Source organism: Mobula birostris, chromosome 23, assembly GCF_030028105.1.
Source record: "Mobula birostris isolate sMobBir1 chromosome 23, sMobBir1.hap1, whole genome shotgun sequence".
Taxonomy (NCBI): Eukaryota; Metazoa; Chordata; class Chondrichthyes; order Myliobatiformes; family Myliobatidae; genus Mobula; species Mobula birostris.
This window is the reverse complement of record NC_092392.1, coordinates 59,055,165-59,069,931: the sequence shown is the minus strand read 5'-3', so window position 1 is coordinate 59,069,931 and position 14,767 is coordinate 59,055,165. Positions and strand designations below refer to the sequence as shown.

Below are 14,767 nucleotides of genomic sequence, written 5' to 3'. Positions count from 1 at the left end.
AGCAAGCTTCCACATACAATGCCAAGTTAAGTGAGCAAATAATTTGCTTCAATAAGCATTAACTAGGAGATAAATACCAGGAGTACTCCCCTAGCCTTCATCAAGATAGTGACCTGGGAGCCTTTATACCTACCTAAGAAGAAAGATGGACCCAGCGTTTAACATCACACTGTGTTATAGAGCACTACAGCACAGAATAGGCTCCTCTGCCCACTTAATCCATGGAAATCTATCATTCTGCCTAGTACCATTGACCCACAGCTGGACCATATCCCAAAGACTACATCTGAATACCAGCACCTTTTCTCGTTAGACTGCACTGGAATGCCAGCCCGGATTATGTCATCAAGGCTCTGATATGGGACTTGAATCTGCTGACTCAGTTTTGATCATGTCTCCAATGAGCCACAGCCGGTACCTCAACATCTTCTTCGAGGTCGAGGTACCAACTGTGGCTCATTGGAGACATGATCAAAACTCACAGACGTCTCACAGCTCTTTCGAAGTGCAATGTGGCTCAGACACAAACGAAGTTTCAACCACTAATGCAATCTGTGACACCAATGAAATTTACCCTCTTACAGAATCAAAAATGAAGCTCAAGCCTTACTTCCAATATTTTAGCATTTTCCAGGGAAATCAAAATGCTGGTGTTTGAAGATTGTTTTGCATGAGTAATATGAGGACAGGCCTAAAAAAGAGATAAAATTATTAGTTTTATTTCTGTTCTCTGTTAATATTAATATTCATAAAAGACCGAAGTTAGCATGAATTGCTCGATAGGAAATCTTGCCTGTCAAATCTATTGCAATTCTTTGAGGAAATAACCAGCAAGATAGACAAAGGAGAGTCAGTGAATGGTATGTATTTGGATTTTCAGGCTTTGACAGGTGCTGTTTCACAAGATAAGGTCCCATGGTATTACAGAAAAGATACTAGCATGGACAGGAGATTGCCTGACTGGCAAGAGGCAAAGTGTGGGAGTAAAGGGGGCTGGTTGGCTACCAATGTCTGATGGTGTTCTGCAGGTGTCGATGTTGAGACCACTTCTTTTCACATTATATATCAATGATCTGGATGACAGAATTGATGGCTTTGTGGCCAGGTTTGTGGATTATACAAAGATAGGTGAAGAAGCAGGACTTGGACTGATTAGGAGAATGTGTAAGAGAAGTGGCAGATGGAAGTGTATGGTCATGTATTTTTGTAGAGGGAATAATGGTGTAGATTACTTTCTAAGTGTGGTGCAAATTCAGAAAATGGATGTGCAAAAGTACTTGGGAGTCCTGGGACAGGAGTATATAAACATTCACTTGTTGGTAGTAAGGAAAGCAAATGCAATGTTGGCATTCATTTCCAGGGGACTGGAATATAAAAGGAAGTATGTAATGCTGAGGCTTTATAAGGCATTAGTCAGACTGCATTTGGGGTATTATGACCACTTCTGGGTTCCTCAACCAAGAAAGGATGTGATGACTTTGGAGAGGTTCATGGGAATGATTCTGGGAATGAAACGGTAATGTATGTGGAATGTTTAATAGCTCTGGGCCGGTACTCGCTGGAGTTTAGAAGAATGAGGGGTTGATCTCATTGAAACCTATTGAATATTCAAAGCCTAGATAGAGAGGATGTGTGGAGGTTGTGTCCTTTGGTGGAGGAGTCTAGGACCCGAGGGCACAGTGTCAGAACACAAGGGCATGTCTTTAGAACAGAGATGAGGAGACATTTTTTTAGCCAGAGAGTGGTGAATCTGTGGAATTCATTGCCACATATCTCTGTGGAGGCTAAGTCATTGGCTATGTTTACAACAGAGTTTGATAGGCTCTTGATTAGTAAGAGTGTCAAAGGTTAATGGGAGAAGGCAGGAGAATGGGGTTGAGAGAGATAATCCACGATCATGTGGCTGGGCAGACCCAATGGGCCAAATTGACTAACTCTGCTCCGATGTCTTATGATCTATTTACGTTGATGACTGTTACCTGATTTGTAGGTTGTTTACAAGATGAAGAGCACTTATGTTCCAACGCACACCAATGACAGCCAGAATTAACACACTCAGTACATCTGGTGAACAAAGGAAGAAAAGGAACCTTTTGTTAGCATACACAATATGCTGGAGAAACTCAGCAGGTCAGGTGGTATCTACAGAAAGGAATAAAGAGGGAGATGATACGCAGGGGAGGAGAAGAGAAAAGGGTAAGAGGGACACCCGAATGGGGAACAGAAGACAGAAGGGGAAGTGGAGAGAATGCATGTTCAAATCTACAACTCACATTCCACCATGATTTGGGAAAGTGCTGACAGTCCTGTATAATTCAGTAACAACATGGAAATGAATGAGGATCCTGATGATTTGGGAATAGAATTTATTGTCTCTTTCTGAAATTGCTCCTGGTTTATCTTCCTGATGAGTGTTTTATCTAGATTAATGCAAACACTCTAATTAATGCAAATTTGCTGACAAACTTACTGATTGTTTCCATGGGATGCGGCGTTCTTAAAACAATTATGCAGCTTGATGCTGGTGACGAAGTTCATGGATGTGAACATAACAAATGCATTAATGATGATTGGGTCTGCAGGAAACAAACAAGAAAAATGTGTTAAAATCTTTTCCCTGTGGAATTTTAAGGTCTGGTTTAACTGAGAATTTACATGTTGTGGAATGGGCAGGAATTCCCAGGAAAGAGCACTGCTTTGGGAACTATTACCTGTTTAGCTCTGAGCTTCAATTGCAGTTCCCTGCCTGAGTCTGGTGGGAATGATGGAAGGACCAATGGGATGCGAAGGGAGCAGCCCCCACCCCACCTCTGGGGAAGTGGGGGTTTACTTATAAACAGGGAAATTCGGAGCAGGAAGCAAGCACTCAGCCAACCTGGAACCCTTTGTATATCAGAGTTCTGCAATCTTGCACCAAGGAGAATAAACAGGCAGGTGACCAGAACCATTCATAGTGAAAATAGGAGTGAATACTGGAGCTGAAGTGGAAACTGCCTGCCTCGGTTCAGAGAGAAACCTGGTCCCCTCCTGGCCCCGCTCTTACCGCCTATATTGTTGTGATGTATTCAGTGGTAATTGGGCTCTCCAAACCCGAGAGATAAACTGGAAGCATGGTAAGGATGTAGTGATATCATGGGTTACAACAGTCCTTTGTAAATTAGCTGCCCACCTGTCTAGGACAGGCAACTTCTTTCTACTGGATTCCTGGCAGTTACAGTGGCTAGCCAGTTCCCACCAGGGAAGAGGCTACGCAGTATCCACGCCAGAATCACTAGACTCTAAAGCAGTTACTTCTCCCAAGCTGTCAGGTTGATCAACACCTACATCCATTAACACAATCCATCATCTCTACATACACATCACATTTTGTTTCTTTACTGTGTTCTTTATGGTTATTGTATTTTTTCAAGCTGCATTGGATCTGGAGTAACAATCAGTTCATTCGCCCTTACACTTGTGAACTGAAGAGTAACAATAGACTATCTTGAATATTGATCTTGAATCTTGAAGATGCAGTCTGAAGAAAAGTGGAGAAAACAAACCTTCCCGGTGTCAGTGTAATGACACATCGCATCACAGTCAGGGATCGAAGCTTAAACTCCGGGCTTCAGTTACACAAATGATTGAAATTAACTTGATGACTTCCTGCTTTCATTAACTAAATATCTAATAAGTAAATATGGTATCAACTGATCAAATACAAAACTAGGATAACGGGAACAAAGAGAACCATCTTATATTGGGATCTACTTAAGCGAAGTCCTGAGTGGATGCTGCTTTATGAGAATTACCAACACACGTCCGTGTAACACTATTAGAGTACCAGTGACCTGTGTTCAATCCCTGGTACTGTCTGTAAGGAGTTTGTATTTTCCCCCTCTGCGTGCTCCGCTTCCTCCTACACACCAAAGGGGTGCAGGTTTCTAGGTTAATTGGCCACATGGGTACAATTGGGTGGCACGGGTTGGTTGGATGTAAGGGCTTGTTACCCTGTTGTAAAAAATAAACAATGTAAATGTGCTCTTTCAAAAATTTAAGGCTGTCAAGGGTTTTCCAGATAAAAGGAATTCAGAGCAACGAATGTATACACACTGATTTGCAAAGAATATACTGTACAGTAACAGATCAAGTCAGTTCAGTTAGACCAGACTCAGTCATTCTTCACCTGACTGTAGTGTACCTGTTTGACGGAAGAGTAGACTGTAGTTTCCATCAGACAGCTTGCAGAGGCACTGTGTGTTGTAACGTCCACTACAAATGACCTCATTGTTCCCGGTGATCAACATACACTCTCCATTTTCTTTGCTTACATTGCCAAGGCTCCCTTTTAATGTTACTGTAAATTGCTAAAAGAGATTTTTATTATGAAATTAAAGTCACAGAATATATCAATGAATGAGCTATATACTGACTCATTCACTGGTGTGGAGTGAATGAATCAGTTGTTACAAACAATACACTAAGTAATCATAAATATTGTGGGAAAAATTCAAAATCGTGGTGTTTTAAGTTTGGGACACCGATAAATGTATCATGAAATTCAGGAGAAATCTATTTTTGTCCAAACATTGATTAGAATGTGGAGTGTTTCATTATGGGGAAGGTAGACCATGAGATCATAAGATATAGGGGAAGAATTAGGCCATTAGGCTTATCAAATTTTCTCCCCCATTCAATCATAGCTGTTTTTTAAAAACTCTCTTAATTCCATTCTCCTTGCAATCCTTAACCAGCTTACCAATCAAGAACCTATGACTCTAAGACTTAAATACAAGATCCAAGGTTGTTTAATGCCATTTCTAGGACACAAGTGTAAGGTGGATGAAATAACAGTTACTCAGGATCCAATGCAGAAAACAAAAAAATACACTCAGTTGAAGAACACAATAATTTATAAAAAGCACCATAAATATAAATACATAAGGTAGCTTATGTACATAGATTGACTGTACGTCCAGAAAGTGACACAAGGCACAGGAATGAGGAGAATCTGAGAGCAAATGATAAGGTAGTGGTGCTGGTGGGGTGGGGTGAGGTGAGCTAGTGGGTGGAGGTGTTGATCAGCTTTACTGCTTGTGGAAAGTAACTGTTTTTGAGTCTGGTGATCCTGATGTGGATACTGCATAGCCTCCTCCCTGATAGGGGTGGGACAAACAGTCCATGAGCAGGATGCGTGGTCTTGATACTGTTGGCCTTTTTCCGGCAATATATCATTCTTTGTTGGTGGGGAGGCTGGTGCTGGTGGTGCGTTGGGCAGTTTTGGTTACCTATCGTAAAGCCTCCTTCTCTAGCAAGTGCAGTTTTCGTATCATGCAGCGATGCAATATTCGGAGTTCAAAGTAAGTTTATTATCAAAGTACATACGCGTCACCATATACAACCCTGAGATCCATTTCCTGTGGGCAGTAACTCCAAGAACCATAACAGAATCAATGAAAGACCTCACTCAACAGGGTGGACAAACAAATGATGTGCAAACTTAAATAAACTCTGCTAATACAAAAGTGAATTAATAATAATAATAAATAGGAAATAAGTATTGAGAACGTAAGATGAAGAGTCAGTGAAAGTGAGTCCATACATTGTTGGAACAACTCAGTGATGGGGCAAGTGAAGTTGAATTAATTTATCCTCACTGATTCAAGAACCTGTTAGTTGAGGGGTAGTAACTGTTCCTGAACCTGGTAGTGTGAGTCCTGAGGCTCCTGTACCTTCTTCCTGATGGCAGCAGCGAGAAGAAAGCATGGCCTGGCTGGTGAGAGTCCTTGATGATGAATGCTGCTTACCTACGACAATGCTCCATGCATCCACTACTTTTTGTAGGATATTCCGTTCAAGGGTATTGGTGTTTCCATACCAGGCTGTGACGCAGCCAGTCAATAGCTCTCCACAACACATTTATAGAAGGTTGTTAATCTACGAGCATATTAGGATACTCTAGAAGATCATGAGTATTAATGTGCATAGTCGAGCTCTCCTCAGAAAGTAAAGGCATTAGTAAGCTTTCTTGCTTGTGTAGGAAGGGTTCTTGGACCATGAGAGGTTGTGTAAGACGTGCATTTCCAGGAGGAGTGTGAGTGGTGCAAGTTCTTCTAAGATCAATAACCACCTTCTTTGTCTTGCTGATATTGAGAAAGAGCCAATCTGCTTGAACTATTCCACTTCCTCTCTGTAGACTACCTTGTTATTGTTGGTGATGAGCCCCACCACTGTCATATCATCAATGAACTTGACAATGTGATTAGTCAGGTGTTTGGCTGTGTAATCGTATGGAAATATCCTGAAGTAAAACAGTACAGATGGTTTTTATCAGGAAACTGAAGGGAATGAAGGAAGTGGTGGGTGACAGAGTTTAAATGGTATCACGACCAGTTAGCCCACATGAGCCTCCTCCACTTTCTCTTCGTGTCACTGTCGACATTTCCTTCTGTTCCTTACTGCTTCACACGGTTAAGCACCTTTTGTCTATGTCTTATAACAAATAACAAGTAACTCAAGAGTGTATCAATCAGAAGCACGTTTAATTTACTTGTTACAAGGGAAGACCATTACCACACATGAACCAGTCATAGCTTTGAAAAAACAGACTGCATAATCATTCATCTATTTCCAAGTGTTAGATTCAGTTCAAGAACATTCTGTTCATCTGCTTAATCAAGTGTACTTGGCATTCTTCCAGTAATGCATCCGCTTGTCTTTCTGCAGTTTGTCAGATACTCAAGGTCCATCACCATAATGTTGCACAGACACTATCAGCAAGGCATTCTGGTACAATATAGGCTCCATTTTGTTACCACTGGTAAAGTACATTTCTACAACACCTTTAGTGACATTGTCCTTGAAGTAATCTGTTGTTTAATTAATTTACTCTGTATAATTGGGTGATTCACATTCCAATCTTTGGACAAAAAAAGTTTCTCCCTGAATTCCTATTACATTATAAACATGACATTTTGCACGTGCTGGAAATTCGGAGTAACGAACATAAAATGCTGGGGAAGCTCAGCAGGTCAGGCAACATCCATAGAGAGGAATAAACAGTCAATGACTCGGTTGAAACCCTTCATCAGGACTGAATCTCAGGACCCTATTACATTTATCATGAACCAAACTCAAAATCCCAAGATTCTGTACTTTCCTCAAAAAGAGCTCATTTGTATCTCAACTTTCTCTTTTCCCAGGAAAATTGCCTAGTTTCAAGTTCCTCGGTATACACATCACCAATGATCTCACCTGGACTGTACACACTGGCTTTGTGGCAAAAAAAAACAGAACAGCATCTCTTCCACCTCAAGCAACTGAAGAAGTTGGCATGGGCCCCCAAATCCTCAAGACCTTCTACAGGGGCACCATTGAGAACATACTGACTGGCTCTACCACCACCTGGTATAGGAACTGCACCAACCTCAATTGCTGGGCGCTGTAGTGAGTGATACCGACAGCCTAGCGTATCTGTGGATGTTAACTTTCTCCAGTGAGGACATTAGTAGCAGCAGGTGCAGAAAGAAGGCCTGGAAGATCATCAGGGACACCAGTCACCCCAACCATAAACTGTTTCAGCTACTTCTGTCTGAAAAACGGTCCCGTACCATTAATACCAGGACCAAAAGGCTACGGAACAGCTTCTTCCTACAAGTCGTTAGACTTTTAAATTCAGGTCTGTACACTGCAACAGAGCCATAACGCAAAGATTTTTACACCCTCATGTTGTGGGATGGATGTAAGATTTAAATAAATTCTAAATTCTAATGCATCCAGTCATCTCTGATAATTGTAAACCTTTCTGGCTATTTTCTTATGCTCTAATATTCTTTAAATGAGAGTAGAACAAAATCTACCGCGCTTTGGGGCTAGACTACATTTGGAGTATTCTGTTCAATTCTAGTTGCTCTTTTATAGGAAGGATGTAGAAGCTTTAGAGAGGGTACAGAGGCAATTTATCAGGATGCTGCCTAGATTAGAGAGCATGTCTTATAAAGATAGGTTGAACAAGTGAGGACTTTTCTCTCCAGAGTAAAAAAGGATGAAAAGCAACTTGATTTAAGTGTATATGATGATAAGAGGCATAGATTGAGTGGAGTGACATAGACTTTCCCCCCAGGGTGGAAATGGCTAATAATGGGTGATTAGAGGGAGGTATATGGGGGATATCAGAGGTATTTTTTATACGATGTGTGGAATACCTGTCAGGTGTGGTAGTACAGGCAGATACATTAGGGACACTTAAGCAAATTTTAGCCACATGTATGATTGAAAAATGGAGGGCTATGTAGGAGGAAAGGTTAAATTGACCTTAGAGTAGGTTACAAATTTTGCACACTATCATGTGTCGATAAGCCTGTACAGTGCTATTCTGTTGTATGCTGTATGTTCTATCACAATTACAGGTCTTCCCCAGGTTACAATGAGGCTCTGTTCTTTAAGACTGTTCCCAACTCACACAGATCATAAATATGAAAACAATATAAATGATGTGTGGAAGAGAATCATAATAACATCTTTGTGGGAGGGCAAGAAGGCTCAGGAGGTACCAACCGGCCTCCCTACCTCAGTGAGTGAATGTGAGAGTCTTCAGTGCCTCCTGTTCTGCTCAGCTCGACCAAGCCTGGGTGGGGTGAGGGAGAGAGATGACACATGGAAATGTCCCGTTCCCATCCTGCAGCCCCACAGCAAATCCATCCCAGCAGACCCGCAAACACTCATTCACATATCGTCCATTAATTAATGTTTGTAACCTGGAGTGGACCTGCATGCACAAAATTAACACACAGAAACAATCCATGAGGCAATTTCTAAAGTTTGTGCTAGTCTTATATTACCAGCTCTTTCTTCAAAGTATGATCTATTGCCGCAGGTTTAAGGGTGACTTTTGGGCAGCTGTCAGCTTGCTTTGCAATGTTGATCCAATTTGCTTCTTGACATTCACTCCTAAAGGAGCACCTACATATTAAAAAAAGGGCACCTGTTACAAATTGCATTGAGTGGCATTATATGATCATTTCAGCTTTAAAGTCCAGCCCCTTATTATGTTAGCATTCAAGTCCAGCCTTTTAATATATAAAAATGTAATCATTATCTTATATTCCTGATGATATAACATTACAGTACATTGTTAATAATTTAACATTTGCATATTGCAGAAAGCTTTACTCTCAATAGCCATATTATTAGTTACCTCTTCTACCTAATGAAATGGCAACTGAGTGTTTGTTCATGGCTTTCTGCTACTGTGGCCCATCCACTCCAAGTTTGAGGTGGTGTGCATTCAGAGATGCTCTTCTGCACACCACTGTTGTAACGTGTAGTTCTTTGAGTTACTGTTGCCCTCTTCTCAGCTTGAACCAGTCTGGCCATTCTCCTCTGACTTATCTCATTAACAAAGTATCTTCACCCACAAAACTGCCACTCACTAGATGAGATTTTTGTTTTTCACACCATTCTCTGTAAACTTCAGGAATTAATGTGCATGAAAATTCCAGATCAGCAGTTTCTGAGATAATCAAACCACGCTGTCTGGCACCAATAATCATTCCACAGTCAAAGTCAATTAGATCACATTTCTTCCCCATTCTGATATGTGGTCTGAACAACGAATGTAACTCTTGAATATACTTGCATGACTTTATGCATTGAATTACTGCCAAGTGATTGGCTGATTAGATTTTTGCACTAACGAGCAGTTGCACAGGTGTACCTAATAAAGTGGCCCACTGAGTGCAAGTGACTTCAGCAAAAGGGTTTACAAGATGCCAACCTTGGAGCTGGTTTCTCCAGCAATGCAAGTACAGGCAGTCCCGGGGTTACGAACAAGTTCCGTTCCTGAGTCTGTCTTTAATTCAGGGATTTGTACGTAAGTCAGAACAGGTACATCTGGTTTATCTAGCGTCAGTTAGTCAAATGTTTGTCTTAGTATATAGTATATATTTTACCTTTCTATGCATATTAAACACTTAATTTCAATAATTAAGTCAGTGCGTTGCTTAGTAATAATTGTAGCTTTCATCGGGCAGGGGCAGGGCCTTTCACATGCTCCATTATTCTCACTTTATCCTTTAAAATTATTCCGATTGTTGACTGGCTGTAGCTTAACACTTTTCCAATGCCCCAATGGCATTTCACCTCTTTCCGATCGCTTTATTATTTCCACTTCATTTTCAATCGTAATTGTTTTTCTGTCAACGGAACAGAAACACGCGGATTCAGCAGCAGCTGCGGGCGGCAGGTTCTGACCTGAGCTCCCCCGGGTCCTAAAGTCCACCCACACAGAGACAGGTTAAATGGGACAAGTGGGAGCGGTGCTGAAAAGGGAAAAGGTGGAGGGGGGGGGTCAGGGTGAAACTTGCTAAGAAAAATTTAAGCCAAATACAAAGTTACACACTCAAGACAGTGCTAACGGCAATGACTTAAAATGGCGGACGGCATCATGATCTGACTCAAAATGGCAGATGGTGTCGTGATCCAACTTAAAATGGCGGACAACGTTACGAGTTGTTCGTAAGTCGGACTTTCGTAACTCGGGGACTGCCTGTAATTTCAAAATGGACAACAGGAACATTGGCCAGTAGATCTATCTGGCTCATAAGAACAAGCACCATCCAACTCCTAAGGCAAGGGTTAGCAGCAAAACACTGTTGCACATCTACATGTGCCTCAGCCAAAAGTATGACACAGGAATTATGACGTTAAGTTAAAAGAGATTTATCTGCTCAACACATTACAGGAACAATGTGGTTGCACTGGAGAAGGGGCAGAGGAGATTTACTACGACTGGAAAATGCATGCATGAGGAAGGATTCAATAAGCTGAAGTTGTTTGCTTTGAAACAGAGAAGGCTAAGAGAAATCTAATTAAGTGTATAAAATTACATGGAGTAAATAGAAAGACCTTGTACACTCTCTAGAGGGGTCAGAAACTAGGTATAGACTAAAAATAATTTGTCCAAGGATTAGGGGGTAGCATAGGGACATTTTTTCCCCATCCAGAAGAGGTTAGGTGAAAAGTTCAATATCTGAAAGGATGGTGAAGATAGAAATCTTAATCCATTTTTATAGTACTTTGAGCTACACTGTGACCTGAAGGCCAGAACACACATTGTTATTAAAGTGGGATTAGACTGGGGAGTTCCACTTTGACCAGCACTAACATGATAGGCTAAATGACCCCCTCAGTGTTACAAATTTTCTATATTCAGTTATATCAGCTTTAGGAGCAAACCAACACTCCAACACAAAAGGAGGGTTCAACATAATTACGTTGTGGGTAAAATGAAAACGGGTAAAAATGTGCTTCAGGAAAAGAGAACTTGGTATCATGCTGAGTCCATGTGTAATCACTTCCCACACTACTGACTGGTTACTAAGAAATCCGTACACCACCAACTTACAAAATCTTCTTCCCATTCAGAACACCAGTAAGTGTAACTTTATTTATTTAATAATAATAATACTGCTTTACTGAACCCAAGTGGGAAATTCTTTTGTTACAGCAGCATTTAAAAACACACTCTGTAGTCTGCAGTCTTAACTAATAATAAAGTACAGAATAATGATATACAAAATAATAATTCAGCAGTTTGCGATAATAATGTACAAAGTAATAAAACAGACTTCTGTACTATGATGTGTCTTCTCCTGTTGCACAGAGATGAAGTGTTGAACGTGCTTTTGGATTTGGTAGGAAAGATTTTCTGTGATGATCCTTGTGACAGTGGAGCTGAATGAGTTATTATTTAGAGATACAGTAAAGCCCTTCCAGCACCTCACCTATTCACAGCACAATCTGCAATGACCAATTAACCGATAATCTGGTTAGTCTTTGGATGTGGGAGGGAACCAGAGCATTCAGAGGAAATCCACACATTCACAGGGAGGACATAAAAACTCCACACACAGGATACCAGAAATGATCTCCGAACTCCAAAGCCCTGAGCTGTAATAGTGTCACTCTAACTGCTACAGTGGTGCATTGTTCACACCCACATAATCAATACAATTTAAAAGACAAAATAGAAGAGAGAAAGCTAATTATAAGCAAAGTAACTCAAATAAACTTTTAAAAATGTGTAGAATCTTAGAGAAAATCTGGCATCAGAATAGTTTTAAAGAAAATGAAATTAATTTCAGCAGTGGATATATGCTAGAGAGATTATGTTGACTTCGAACCAGGTGTGGCGGAGTAGCACAGCTGGTAGTGCTGCTGCCTCACAGCCTCAAGGTTTGGGCTCAATCCCGGTTTTCAGTGCTCTTTGTTTCCACATCCACTTTCATGTTCTCCCCGTGGCCACATGGGATTCCTCTGGGAGTTCCAGCTTCCTCCCACATCCCAAAGCTGTGTGCTTGCTAAGGTAATGGAGCAGTGTAAATAAATGAGTCGTGGATTCTGGGTAGAACTGATGTTATTGTGGAAGGGTAGATTATAGGGCTGAATTAATGGGGGGTGGGATTGTTGTACAAGCTGGTGTAGACTTGGCCTTCTACTGTAACCAAGACAAATGTTTTGAGGCCAATGCAAGGTAGTAAGAGGTGGTCTGCATTACTTAATAGCACCACTAAAGATGGGCTGAATGGTACTGGCAATTCATTTGGTGAATTCAACACACTTTGGATTCCTGTGCACACCCAGTCCCGTGTCGAGGTCCAAGGTACACTGAAAGTTCGATGCCTCTGTTCCTCCACACAGTAATTTCTGGGAGAAACTATCCACAATCAGTTTGCAATTGGCCTAGTCCTAGATCCTCACTGGCGTGCAAATTTTCACCCTTTCCAAGTTGTTGCCCATCTTGTGAAGAGTGCATGTTTTCCTTAATTTTAATGTGGTAATTTTAATGTACCTTAACTACAAATTGGTATTTTTATTGTTTTTGCTTTCTTTATTTAAATATATTTGAATTATTTTTCAGTCACTCTGACTATTTGTGACCTACAATGTTAAAAGGTCTTTGACAACTGGTGACCATGAAGAATTCCTGGGTCAAGGTCTCAGCGTACAGTGCCCCAGACCCATCTGTCCCTTGGATCCAGCCCCTCATTACTGGAGTCAGGTTGAATGTGCAGTTGGGATTGGAAGGGGCAGGAACTCAGCTTGTTTGGCCTCCTGCATCTGAAATGAGTGAGTTTGGGTGGGAAGGGGCCACTGTGAAGAGTTCAGGCAGCAGGCTGGTTTCCGGATGACATAGCCCATAGTAGTTTGATCAGTAGAGAAATGGAAAGACTGGGAGATTGGGCAGCAGTGGGAATAACATGATCCAAAGCTTACTATGAAATTAGACTCATAGGGTTATACAGCAATACAGCATGGATACAGACCCTTTGACTTAACAAATCTAATTGTGCTAAATACTCTCGCTCCCAAATGCTCTGTCCTGATTTTGATACAGAACAGATTGATCCCAGTACTGCCTGATGGTGTAAGTGCCGAACACTTTAGCTGCTACTCATCTGTTTTACACAAACTGACCTTTCCTCGAGAATACACCAACCACAGTACGGGTCCTGTGCAGACAAACAACCTTCACACGAGCTGTACTGCATGCAGGATGCCACCTTCAGCCTTCTCACCTACAGGAACAAGAGAAAGAGACTTCAGGAATCTCATCACACACAAAGAAGGGAATCATAATCCACAAATGTGGAATGGTTCGGTGGGAAATTTGAAAAAAAAACAAGAGCCCTGTTAGCCTTAACCTCAAGCAAGAATGATTTTAATGAAAGCAGAACTAGAGGTGGCCAAAGCAGAACATAAATGCACAGGGCCCAAAGATTTGTGGGTGCTTCTTTGATAGTTGAAGGGTAGATTCACTATATTTTACTCTGGATACATAAAATAATCAAGTTGGTAATGAATGATGTTATGGACATAGACTGAAGAAAGGTTAGATGTGTGATAACCAATGGGGCACCAGAAGATCACTTGGAGCCATGCAGAGGGAACAGATTCTCTACATTTGCGAATAACGCTAAAGTAGGTGTTAGTCCAACTCCAAGATAAATCCTAAAAGACCAGGGAGGCAGATTGGTGCAAAATCAAATTTAATGAGGATAAAGTGAAACTATTATTGGATCAATAGGCGTAAAGATGTTGAAAATATTTCAGGATATTGGACATTACTGAAAATGTTGGCATTTATTGTCCAAAAGCAAAATACTACACTTGCTAGAAATCTGAAATAGAAACAGAAAATGAAGTAAATGCTATTTGAAGGTTCTATGTGGGTCCACATTATATTTCTCTCCGAATGTGGTGTGTGGGGCATTTGTTGTATTGGTTCTACCTAAGCCATCCATCCTCTTCATCACTTCTCCCAGCCACAGGGATATCTGCATTGTCAACCCTTCCTACACAAGTACAGAATTCAAACATTTCATCATCTTTCCTCATGTAACCCATCGCTGCCTCTTGTAACCCAGGTTAATTTAACCCAAAGATGTAAAGTTAGAAGGCAGGATGAAATCGATGTTTGCAGAATCTAAAAGGAATGGGAAAAAACGAAGCGAGAATGAGGCTCGGCTAATGCCAAGCGAGAAAGTGAGAGAAATGCAGCAAACTATTCGAAATTAAAGATATAAAAGTGGAATTAGTAGTGAGTATTTCTACCCTATTTACTTGAAAACCTCAGGGTGAAACCCCTGGAGGAAAGGCGATTGCGATAAAAAATCCATTGAAGCTACGGCTCTAACGAGACAATATCGGCAGAGACGAGTGTCCAAGATCTCGACCGTGGAACCCGGAATTAGTTCTGTTAAATTACACCGAGGGATTTGGTCAGGTT

The 14,767-nt window shown here is 41.1% G+C and overlaps 1 protein-coding gene across 1 annotated transcript in view; it reads right to left on the bottom strand.

The window, feature by feature from the left end:
* plxnc1 (plexin C1) overlaps positions 1 to 14,767 on the bottom strand; it is a 343,692-nt gene that overhangs the window by 76,021 nt on the left and 252,904 nt on the right. The window contains exons 4-9 of the mRNA XM_072241163.1: positions 13,456 to 13,556; positions 8,820 to 8,940; positions 4,181 to 4,346; positions 2,471 to 2,576; positions 1,980 to 2,064; positions 611 to 691 (exon numbers count right to left, since the gene is read on the bottom strand). Coding sequence (XP_072097264.1) covers positions 611 to 691; positions 1,980 to 2,064; positions 2,471 to 2,576; positions 4,181 to 4,346; positions 8,820 to 8,940; positions 13,456 to 13,556 — 660 coding nt within the window. The remainder of the gene's footprint in view (positions 1 to 610; positions 692 to 1,979; positions 2,065 to 2,470; positions 2,577 to 4,180; positions 4,347 to 8,819; positions 8,941 to 13,455; positions 13,557 to 14,767) is intronic.